At 35.9% G+C, this 12527-nt stretch overlaps 1 protein-coding gene across 1 annotated transcript in view; it reads left to right on the forward strand.

Moving 5' to 3' along the window:
• Window positions 1-12527, forward strand: part of LOC148953252 (brachyurin-like) — a 29418-nt gene that overhangs the window by 1117 nt on the left and 15774 nt on the right. The window contains exons 2-3 of the mRNA XM_089088422.1: window positions 2219-2378; window positions 12141-12309. Of these exons, the coding sequence (XP_088944548.1) occupies window positions 2219-2378; window positions 12141-12309 (329 nt within the window). The remainder of the gene's footprint in view (window positions 1-2218; window positions 2379-12140; window positions 12310-12527) is intronic.

Below are 12527 nucleotides of genomic sequence, written 5' to 3' on the forward strand. Positions count from 1 at the left end.
AAAGGTTTCTCCCTTTTTCAAAAATTAAGAAAGAAATTTCAGGCTCGTAGCTTTTGATGAATCATATTAATCTTAATTAACCTTATATATTTGGAATCAGCATAAAAATTCAGTTATTTTGATGTACTTGTTGTAGTTAAAATTCTATATTTTAGAGTTTCGGTTACTATTGAGTTAAGCCGCTCCTTACTTACACCATGAAGTAGTTGCAAGCAGTGTACAAAATAAAGATAGGATACTTATATTCCGTGTCGCAATGCTAAAGTGAAAGTGGCTGCTCTTGCAGCCAATAACAAAAATGAAAATAGAAAATTTGCCAGTTGTATTTTGGAAATTATTGCATGCTAAAGACACGTCTTATACCACTGAACTATCAACACCAACTAATGGTATTAATAGTATTATGGTTTTAATAAACACCTTGTTCTCCTATGAGACGCTAGATGGTAGTGAAAATTCTCAAATTAGAGTTCGCTCGAGTTCTCTGTCTAGTTATTTGACTATAGCTAAAGTTGAATAAGTTCTCTATTTGTATTTACATTTTTCTATCCAAATCCCACACAAGCTGAAGCTCCTGCTCTTTTCTTTTAAGTTGGAGGGTAACTTTATTGCATAAAACAGTGTGCAATTGTTCTTATTTTTCAAGCTTAAGTAATATATCCGTTGTTTCAATATTGCTTTATGCAAAATTTCAGGTTTCCCCAGTCCGCTAAAAGTTGTAGTTTCATTGTCTTTGTCTAAATAATTGGACCGACTATCAACTTTATTGAAAGGGTATATCAGAAAAATTGGACTTTTTTCTTAAAAGAGATTTTCAACTGGTGTTTCTTTTTAAAATTCCGGTCCTAAAAGTACTTGTGGGGGTTGAGATTCAAGATAATAATTCAAACAAGCTGTTAAAAAAATTGTAGGATAATGAAAAGAACTAGAAAGGAATTAAGGTGCCAAAAAATGATAGTTAAAATTTTCTAGAGGTGTCACCCTTGTCTTTAAGCCTTTACGATTTTCATGCCGCTATTTAAAAAAATCTTTTCAAATCTACAACGATTTCGCATCTATATTCTCCCTAGTTTGAAGGTTCTTGGTCACTTTTTAAGGATTCATTATAAATCTTCTGTCACACAACTAAAAACTTAATTGATTAAAGTATATAATCAAAGTTTTATTTAGCTATCGCTTTTCGTCACATTTAAAGGACCGGACTTAAAATGAGGAGAATTTTGATGCAAACTACAATCAAATTTAAACCCCAAAACTAAATTTGTAATCATTAATATGTACATATTGAGAGATTGAATTATCTCTGGAAGTTAAAGCATCATTTCCTCTTTCCTTAAAATTTAACAGATTGCTACTAATATCTCCAATAAATATGATCTATTGATTTATAATGGATGTGATAAGAAAGTACTTTAAGGAAGAGGAAGTATTGAAAATAAATCTGTTTTATTAATTTGATAAACAAAAATTAGATTGTCACTAACATATCTAAATGAAGAATTTGTTTTAGCAATCAATTTCTGACTTTCAATAAAACTAAAAAGAAGGAATATAAAACGGAGACTATCACTCCTGACGTAGAAGTCACAGTTCCTAAGTTACACTTGTGACAGTATCTTCCTTGTTAAAATGTATATGCTCTTCTATGCTTGGAGGATACATATTTCTGCCTTACTATCGTGGGGATAATAGCGACACTTTTCTCTTCAGTAGTAAAAGCCTTACACCCATGTTTTCTCTCTCTCTCTCTCTCTCTCTCTCTCTCTCTCTCTCTCTCTCTCTCTCTCTCTCTATCTCGCTCTCTCTCTCTCTCTCTCTCTCTCTCTCTCTCTCTCTCTCTCTCTCTCTCTATCTCTCTCTTTATCTCTTATTTTTGTTATATAGCCATTTATTGTTATTTTTCCCGGGTTGGTAATCTACAGTCCACAAAAAAATTACAAAAACTACAGAACTACATCTGCAAAAACTACAAAACTGCAAAATATTCAAAAACTACAGTCTATAATTTACTATTTACATTAAAGGGCACGTGGACTTAACCAATGATGTCTCCTTCACCTTTTAAATTAAAACATACATTACCTTTAAGCGGATTTTTTTTTTTTTTACTTAAAACTCAATAATCAGAAAAAAGAGTGATTTTTATATGTAGAACTATCTTTTTTATTGAAAATAGGAATAGTTATTAATCATTAATAAATCTGGTTTTTAATTTTAGGCAATAGCCACGCCACAATGGAGAAAATATCGCCCAAGGGACATGTCAAAAATTAAGTTTAGAACCCCAAAATTTCCTGCACATACAATTAAACTTCTGAACAAACAAGAACCAGTAGCTTTTGAAGTGAAGGAGCAAATCGTAAAGAAGAGTTTCAAATGTAAGTCATATTTTTCAGTGATTCTTTTTTAACTCGAAATGATGGTTTGTTGATTCTTTTCTAGTGTTTTTTATAGACGTTTTTTATTAACGATTTTTCTTTGTGTTTATCAAAACAATAGCAGCAAGAATAGTTATCATCGAAAGATATATGTCAAGCAGCATAAACTGAGACTCTGACATGAATATTTCTGTACATCCCTCAAAGCATTAAAAGTCATGGTTGCAGCGATAGATGCAACCTAGTAAAGGACGGACCACGGTCTAAGTTGAAGCCAAAAGCTGAAAAAATGCGTATTTAAAAAAACTGCCTTGTTAGATTAAATCACCATTTTCATCTGATTCAGGAATCGTAACTATTGTTTTGGTTAATCTTAATAGTAAAATGTTATTTGAAAAAATTACAGGTATTTCAAGAAAGAGCCTGAAGCACCTCGAAAATGCAGTCAGATCGAGAAGAAAAGTAATTCATTGCCAAAAATTTCTGTTGCGGGAAATTTAAAAGTCCCTTGAACAACAAAGAAAACTACGCCCCTTTTAGCCTTGTACAACAAAGGAAATTACTTTTTTGCATTGGTTTAGCTAATGTGTTCTCTTTTTTCCCTTCGTTTCATCACTGCTAGCGGGGCACTGGAACATCATACTGGGGCACTGGCTAATTTGAGAGGTAATTTTTATATCTAATACTCCTTATTAATTTGACTTGACAACAGAATAAGAAAATGCCATATGTCATAGGCAGCGCGCTAGCGCTGCCTAAGTAAAGAACGATGTGAGCACAATGTGTTGTTTTTTTTTGTTTTTTTTTCTCCATATCCGGACACTTCGTATCGAAGGAGTCGTCGTAGAAAGTTCGAAAAGGGCTCATTCGATTGCAAATTGGAGTGGCTAGTGCCCTTTTTAATAGTCGAAAGTGATTGGAGGGCAGCTAGCCCCCCCACACGCCCATCATTCCCCCAAACACATCCAATCAAAATGTTGAGATAGTCATTTTGTTCCGCATAGCTGATTTTCAGATAGAAAATATGTCTGCGAGGATTAAAATCCCCTACAACCCTTAGGGAAAGTGTTGTAAGATATAACCTGGGGGTATATGAGGTTTTTATAGAAATTGTTATTATAGAAACTTCAAAACAATCACATTCGATAAGAAATGGGAAGTACTATTGCCCTTTTTAATACTCAAAAGTTACTAGAAGGGAACTACCCCCCCCCCCACACGCCCATGATTCCCCCAAACACATCCAATCAAAATTTTGAAATAACCATTTTGTTCAACGTGATTGATTTCCAGATAGAAAATAAATTTTTTGAGGAGGACACTCCCCCACAACCCTCGGGGCAAGGGTTGTAAGATATGCCCTGGGGGCATATAATGTTTTTAAAGAAGGCGCTGCCATAGAAACTTCAAAAAAGGCTCATTTGATTGGAAATTCAAAGGGCTAGTGCCCTTTCTAACAGTTGAAAGTGATTGGACGGTAAATAACCCCCTGGCCCGCCCATCTTTTCCCCAAACACATCCAATCAAAATTTTGAGATAGCCATTTTGTTCAACGTAGTTTAAAGTTCTGGAAATTCGTCTTTGAGGATGACAACCACCTCACAGCCCTCAGGACAAGGATTGCAAGTTATGCCCTGGGGGCATATAAAGTTTTTATAGAAAGCGTTGCTGTAGAAACTTCAAAAAGGGCTCATTCGATTAGAAGTTGGCTTGTGCCCTTTCTAATAGTCGAAAGTAATTGGAAGGCAACTAACACCCCTTCTACGGCCACCATTTCCCAAAACATCCAATCAAAATTTTGAAATAGCCAGTTTGTTCCAAGCAGTTAAAGTTGAGGAAATTATACCTTTGAGCAGGACACTCCCCTCACAGTCTTTAGAGCAAGGGTTATAAGTTATGCCCTGGGGGCATATAAGTTTTTATTGAAATCTTTGTCATTGAAACTTGAAAAAGGGCTCATTCAATTGGAAAATCAAAGGTCTAGTGCCCTCTCTAATAGTCGAAAGTGATTTGAGGGCAACTAGCCCCCCTCTCTCGCTCACCTTTTCCTCAAACACATCCAATTAAAACTTTTAGATAGCCATTTTGTTCAGTGTTGTGGATTTACAGATAGAAATTATGATTTTGAAGAGGATACTCCCTCAGAGCCCTCAGGGCAAGGGTTTTAAGTTATGCCCTGGGGGTATATAAGATTTTTACTGAACGCGTCGTCGTAGAAACTTCAAAAAGCGCTAATCGATTGGAAATTGAAATGGCTAGTGTCCTTTTTAATAGTCGAAAGAGATTGGAAGGCATTTAACACCCCTTCCACGCCCACCATTTCCCCAAACATATCCAATCAAAATTTTTAGATAGTCATTTTGTTCCACGAATTTGAAAGTTCAGGAAATTATACCTTTGATCAGGACACTCCCCTCAAAGTCTTCAGCGCAAGCGTTACAAGTTATACCTTGGGGCATATAAGGTTTGTATTCAAAGGTTTGTTGTAGACTTGGAAAACGGCTCATTTGATTGGAAATTCAAAGGGCTAGTGCACTTTTTTATAGTCAAAAGTGATTTGAGGGCAACGAATCCCCCTCTCACGCTCACCTTCTCCCCAGACACTCCCCCACAACCCTCAGTTTAAGGATTATAAGTTATGCCCCTGGGGCATACAAGGTTTTTTATTGAAATCTTTTATTGAAATCTTTTATTGAGGTTTTTTATTGAAATCTAGCCATTTTGTTCAGTGTTGTGGATTTTCAAATAGAAATTATGTTTTTGACGAGGTCACTCCCTCACAGCCCTCGGGGCAAGGGTTTTAATTTATGCCCTGGGGGTATATAAGGTTTTTACTGAACGCGTCGTCGTAGAAACTTCAAAAAGGGCTCATTCGATTGGAAATTGAAATGGCTAGTGTCCTTTGTAATAGTCGAGAGTGATTGGAAGGCATCTAACACCTCTTCCACGCCCACCATTTTCCCAAAATGGTTAGCTCATTTTGTTCCACGCAGTTTAAAGTTCAGGAAATTATACCATTGAGCAGGACACTCTCCCCACAGTCTTCAGGGCAAGGGTTATAAGTTATGCCCTGGGGGAATATAAGGTTTAATATTGAAATGTTTGTCGTAGAAACTTGAAAAGGGTTCATTCGATTTGAAATTCAAAGGGCTAGTATCCTTTTTAATAGTCGAAAGTGATTTAAGGGCAACTACCCCCCCCCCCACCTCTCACGCCCACCATTTCCCCAAACACATCCAATCAAAAGTTTTAGATAACCATTTTATTCAATGTAGTTGAAAGTCTTGGAAATTAGGTCTTTAAGGATGACAACCCCTCCCCACACAGCCCTCAGGGCAAGGGTCGTAAGTAATGCCCTGGGGGGCATATAAAGTTTTTATTGAAAGCGTTGTCGTAGAAACTTCAAAAGGACTCATTCAATTGAAAATTGAAAGGGCTAGTGCCTTTTCTAATAGTTGAAAGTGATTGGAGAGCGACTAACGCCCCTCTCACTCCTACCATTTTCACAAACACATCCAATCAAAATTTTGAGATATCCATTTTGTTCAACGTAGTTGAAAGTTCTGGAAATTAGTTCTTTTAGGATGATAACCCCCTCAGAGCCCTCAGTGCAAGGGATGTAAGTTATGCCCTGGGGGCATTAAAGTTTATATCGAAAAATGTTATAGATATTTCAATAAGGGCTCATTTGATTGGAAATTGCCCATTTTAATAGTCGAAAGTGAGTGGGGCATAATTAACCCCCCCCCTCTTACGCCCACCATTTCCCCAGAAACATTCAATCAAAGTTTAGAGATAGCCATTTTTTCAACATAGTTTAAAGTTCTGGGAATTATGTATTTAAGGATGACAAACCTCCGAGAGCCCCAAGGGCAAAGGTTGTAGTTTATACCCTGGGGGCATACAAGATTTTATAGATAGAGTTGTCGTAAAACTTCAAAAGGGGCTCATTCAATTGGAAATTGAGAGGGCTAGTGCCCTTTGTAATAGTAGAAAGTGATTGGAGCATAACTTTCCTCCCTCTCATGCCCACCATTCCTCCAAACACATCCAGTCAAAATTTTTAGATAGTCATTTTGTTCAACGTAGTAGAAAGTTCTGGAAATTAGGTCTTTGAGAATGACCATAGGGTAAGGGTTGTAATTTATGCCCTGGGGGCATATAAGGTGTTTATAGAAAGCGTTGTTGTTTCCAAAAGTAATCATTCGATTGGAAATCGAAAGGCCTAGTGCCCTTTTTAATAGCGAAAGTGAATGGAAGGCTTGACATTTTTATAGTAAAGACCGATGTGGATATAATGTATTATTTTTTGTTGTTGTTATTGTTTAGACCAGGACACTTTGTATCGAAGGAGTTGTCGTGGGAACTTCGAAAAGGGCTCATTCGATTGAAAATAGAAAGGGCTAATGCCCTTTTTAATAGTCGAAAGTGATTGGAGGGCAACTAGTCCCCCTTCCACTCCCATCCTCCTAATTCACCATTATGTTTAAAAAATAAAATTCGCCTTAAGATTAAATCAAAATGCACTGTGATAATGCTAATTCCCAATAGCGCATCTCAGCAATAACCTAAGAACGACTGAAGGTATTATGTTCAAACTTTCGGGGCTACTTCTGCTCTAAAAATTTAACCAAATCAAAATAGCGTAGTGTATCCAAGCTATCAAAGAAAGTAAACAGATTTTTTTGCGAATGGTATCAAGTTGTCCATTTCAGGTCAACTAGAGGAGGTATGAAACTAAATTAAACAGTACTATTTGTGTCCAGATTTTTAAAAGGGTGTATGTTGTTAAAAATTGCTGAAAATTTTTCTCCAGCATACAAATAGCAGGCCAAACTATAAAGTCTTAAAAAAAAAAGATTTAAAGTATCATTTTCTTTTTCCCTGAAAAGACTATGTTAATGTAAAACCAACAGAAATTAATTAAAAAATCTTTTTCTACGAGATAAATTTTTCTACAAAGAAAAGTAAAGAACTCAATTAAACAGAAAAAGAGCAAAAATAAAATCAAATAATCTACCAAGCGTGAAACTACCACAAATCAGCATTGATAAATAAATGAAACCCCTTTCATTTCAGGTCACCCCTATGCCTTCCCAAGGCCAGATCAAAATTTGCACTGAAAAAATACAAATGAATGTACATTGTCAGTTTAATATACATAAACTGATATTTAGTAATCAAAATGTTAATATTATTTGATTTATTAAAGTTATAAAAGTAAAAACATTTATATTTTTTCAGTAAAGTGCAAATTTTGTTCTGGCCTTGAGAAGGCAGAGGGGTTTTGCGCCCAACTTTTGTTAATTTCTTTTCGTTTTCAGTTTGACTCGGTTATTTATTGTTATTTCTGTTCGTTTTGGGTTTCATTTATTTATCTATGCTGATTTGTGGTAGTTTCACGCTTGGTAGATTATTTGATTTTATTTTTGCTCTTTTTTTATTTAATTGAGTTCTTTACTTTTCTTTGAAAAACTTATCTTGCAGAAAAAGTTTTTTTAATTAATCACATGAAAAGGGCACTTTGGGTGCATTCCCTGGAATAGAATAGCTGTGATGAATGGAACAAATACTATTTTAATCTCCATGGTGGAAAAGCCTAACTCTGAGGGTTCTATGCTGTCTTTTGTATTGTACCCCCCCCCCCCAACTCCAATTAGCTTTTTTCCTATATCGTCTACTGATTAGCAAATCTATCAGGCTACCGCAGTATAATAGAAAGTCGTTAAAGGTCTCACTTAAAAGATAATTATTATATCTACTTTATTTCCTTTTCCTGACAATGCCGCCATAAAGTGCCATATGACATCAAAAATGGCTGTTTTTGGTGCCAAATTTGTAGCAGAAAATCCTGAAAACCCTTCAAAATCCACTCACCCTGAGGACATGCGATTGTCTCTTCTTTTCTGTCTGCGGTTTAACGCAACCATAGACTCATTTAGGGTAAACAATTGAATTGAATTGAGAGCGCAAAGAAGAGTTTTGTATTTTCTTTGGACTTCACTTTCCATCTCGTGATTAAAAGCCTTAAGTTGTATCTTGCACTTATCAAATCTTGACTTCATTGCTGATTTTTGTTTTTCATTATTTACACCTTATGGACCAATGATTTGATTTCTCTTGAAATTTTACAAAAAGCCCGAGACGCAAAAATAACGAAAGTTATTATTTGGCCACTGTGGTCTAAGAAATAAATCCTCTAAATCCTCGAACAAATAATAGTGTAAAATTTATCGCGTATATTTATAAAAGCCAAAAACGAGCAAAAACTATTAAAAAAAAACAAGTGTTTTCAGATGAAATAAAGGGCAAAGATGAAACTTAAAACAAACAAAAGCTATTGCTTCAGAATTTATTCAACATATATTTGTGGTATTGATTAAAATAAACTGGCTCGTAACATTTACTTAAATTTGGGAACTTCTGAAAAACTAGTGCTTTGCCTGATCTTACTTGAGGGTTTTAGATAATTAAAATTGCATACTAAAATTTACTGATTTCATGGCTGATGAAAAAATTTAGAGAGCCCTATAAATTAGTCTCTTATTTTCTGCAGGGTACATAAGGACTTGTCTGTTCTTGATCGTGTTCGTTGCTTCAATTTTGTGTTTTCAGTAAAGTTATTCGGAATTCTAGAAGTTTTATGGATATATTACGAGTTTATTTGATCCATTATTGTAGATTAATAAAAAAAAAAAAATTCCGAAAAAGAAGTTTTTCAAAGAAAAGTACATTCCATATTAAACTTAATATGAGAATGAATATAAACATACAATAACTCGAACTCAAAACGACCAGAAATTACTATTAAAGAATAAATAAAACCCAAAACGAACAGAAATTAAATAAACAATCATACCAAAAAAAACATACAAAAGGTATAAATATAAATGAATGAACAAATCTTGAGCCATCTCAGATATTTGTACAACCACCCTTTACATAAAACTTTATATACTCCCAGGGCATAGCTTACAGCACTTGCCCAGTGTTCTGGGGGGTTTTACCGACTCTGAAGTTTTGTTATTTGATCTTTAAACTATTTTAAACAACATAATTATATCATAATTTTGATTGGATGTATTTGGGAAAAAAGGGCTTGGGGGTGGGGGCTAGTTGCAATCCTATCACTTTTGAATCTTAAAAAGGGTACTTCAAATTCTGATTTACAATCGAATGAGTCCCATCCAAAGTTTATACGACCATTCCTTCCGTAAAATCCTTATATGCTCCCAGGGCATATTTTACAACACTTTCCCTCGGATTCCAGGGGGCTGTTTCATACCTGGAGTTTTCGTAATATTATCTTTGGTATATTTTGAACAAAATGGCAATATAAAAAATCTAATTGGACAGTTTTGGGGAAAACAAGGTTGGAAGGAGGGTAGGGCTTATTGGCATCGGATCACTTTTGACTCTTAAAAGGGGAATTCAAACTTTCAAATTCTAATCATTTGAGTCCCCTCCAAAGTTTATACGACCAGCACCTCCATAAAAACCTTATATACACCCGCGGTATAAATTACAACCTTTCCCCGGGCTTTGGGGAAGGGGGGGTATGTTGACAACGCAGTTGTTGTTATCTAACCGTTGGACTATTTGTAACAAACTGGCTATCTCGAAAGTTTCATTGGATACATTTGGAGAAAAGAGGCTGTGTTTTTTTGTAGGGGGGGGGGGAATAGATGCCCTCTGTTCAATTTTGAATAATAAAAAGGTAACTAGAATTTTCAATCAAATCAGCCACCTTCGAAGTACGCCCACCTCTTACATAAAAAGTGTATACACCCTCGGGACATAACTTAAAACACTTGCCCATGGGCTCTGGGGGTTTACGTCAAGCCCGGAGTTTGTTTATCTGACGTTTGAACTATTAAAAAAAAATATCTATCTCAAAATTTGCATCGGAGAGGTTTGGAAAAAAGGGCATGGGGAGGGGCTAGTTGCCCTCTGATCTCTTTCTACTCTTAAAAGGTGAACTACAGCTTTCAAGTTCCAATCAAATGAGCCTCTCACAAGTTTGTACTAGCATCCCTTCCATAAAAACTATATATGCCCCCAGAGCATAACTTACAGGCCTGTCCCAGGGCCCTGGGGGGTTGCGTTGACACTGAAGTTTTTGTTATCTGACCTTTGGACTATTTTTAAAAAAGCGGCGATCTCAAAATTTTTATCTGATGCATTTGGCGGAAAGGGGCGAAGAAGGGAGGGGGGCTTGTTGACTTCCAATCACTTTTGACTCTTAAAAAGGCACTAGAAATTCCGATTTCCAATCGACTGACCCCCCTCCGAAGTTTATATGACCATACGTTCCATGACGATAAATAAAAGTTCAAATAGGGATAAAATCCTTTTAATAGACAGTGTTTTTTATAACAGTGATAGAAATTCACAAAAATACCAGATATTTCGGTCACATATACAGTGACCGTCATCAGTGGTAAAAACAGTGGTTTTTACCACTGATGACGGTCACTGTATATGTGACCGAAATATCTGGTATTTTTGTGAATTTCTATCACTGTTATAAAAAACACTGTCTATTAAAAGGATTTTATCCCTATTTGAACTTTTATTTATCGTCATGGAAAGGCAGTGTGGTCTCCGAAATTATCTACGCCATACGTTCCATATGAAGTGCCTCTTGAAACAAAGAACAATAAAACATGAGTCGTGTGGCATTTACTACATCAGAGGCTGCCTCTGATGTTTCTTACGTAAATTCCGTAGCGATGATTTTTGTTTGTCTTAAATTTCATCTTCGCTTTTTACTTCCATCAGAAAAACTTCGAATTGCCCATAGATAGAAAAATTAGATTTCAAATGAGCCCATAAACTGCTTTATATAATGTGTCAGTGACACATTATATAATGTGTAGTGACACGGCATATTACACATATGCCGTTAGCAGTCAAGAAAAAAAAAGTTGCATTAGTGCCTCCCATGTATCAAGCGATTTCGTTGTTGTTCATGGTAGAGGACTTTAATTCTCGTGTAAGGGTATTTTGATCATGGGGATCCCAATAATGGACATTTCATTTTAATCAAACACCAAATTTTAGGGTTTTAAGGCTCTTTTTAAAAATTCTTATAAATTTGTTTTTGTAATAACATTTTATTATTAAGATCAATCAAAATAATAGTTACTATTCTTGAATCAGATACAATTAGCGATTTTCTCTTATTAGGCATTCTTTTAGACGTATTTTTTAATGTTTTTGTGAACTGGTTTGCTCTTTGCCTGGTTCTAGCTAAGTGGTTGGTGCGCATAGTTGGGAGGGGCCTTTGTCCGAGGGGCAGTGGTTCGATTCCTGGCGTGGCTGGTTATTCGGTTTGGGACGGAGGTTAGTGCCGTGACTCTGTAACCTCATCCAGAGTCGACCCATCTCTAAAGAGGTACCTGGGGGAATCTGGAGAAGGTTAGCAGGAAGAGTGTGCTAAATCACAGGATGGGAGGCCCCCAGCCCCCCTCCCTCCAGTGTACTTCCTGGCTGAAGGGTTACGAAACGGATATCAGCACCATCGGTTTTACTTTAAGGGTCTATTTCTGTCATACTAGTTCACTCTTTACTAGGTTACAAACTGTTGCTTAAACCATGATGACTTGAATCATTACAAAACAAAACCCTGGCACTTCGACGATCCACATTTGATCTTCGATTTCATAGATTCCGAAGACTTAAATGCCTAGCAATACCTATAAGATTCAACTTGTTGAGCAAACTTTGGATTCATTGAATACGCGTAAACTTTACTTTTAGCTGTATGCGGACAAAAGAAAATAGTTGAATCCAAAGTTGTTGGTGGCGAAGAAGCAATTCCTCATGAATTCCCATGGCAAGTGGGTCTTTTCCTTGATGGAAGAAGTTTCTGCGGTGGCTCTCTGATTTCTGATCAATGGGTCTTGACTGCTGCTCATTGTACTGAAGAGTAAGTCCTTTGAGAAAATCTTTATAAATCATTGCCACTCTATGCGGTTGAGTAATAAATTTTGGTGACAGTCAAGAATCGTATTTCCTTCAGCAAACATAGATGAACTTTTAATCCAATTATAGTGTTTGACAAAAATATTTATCGAAAAATATAAGATAAGATTTATTGATACGTAATTAAATACACTTGTACCTTCGAACCGATTCAGCCATCAT

Source organism: Artemia sp. Qi Xiang Cuo, chromosome 4 (assembly GCF_049724085.1).
Source record: "Artemia sp. Qi Xiang Cuo chromosome 4, ASM4972408v1, whole genome shotgun sequence".
NCBI classification, from domain to species: Eukaryota; Metazoa; Arthropoda; class Branchiopoda; order Anostraca; family Artemiidae; genus Artemia; species Artemia sp. Qi Xiang Cuo.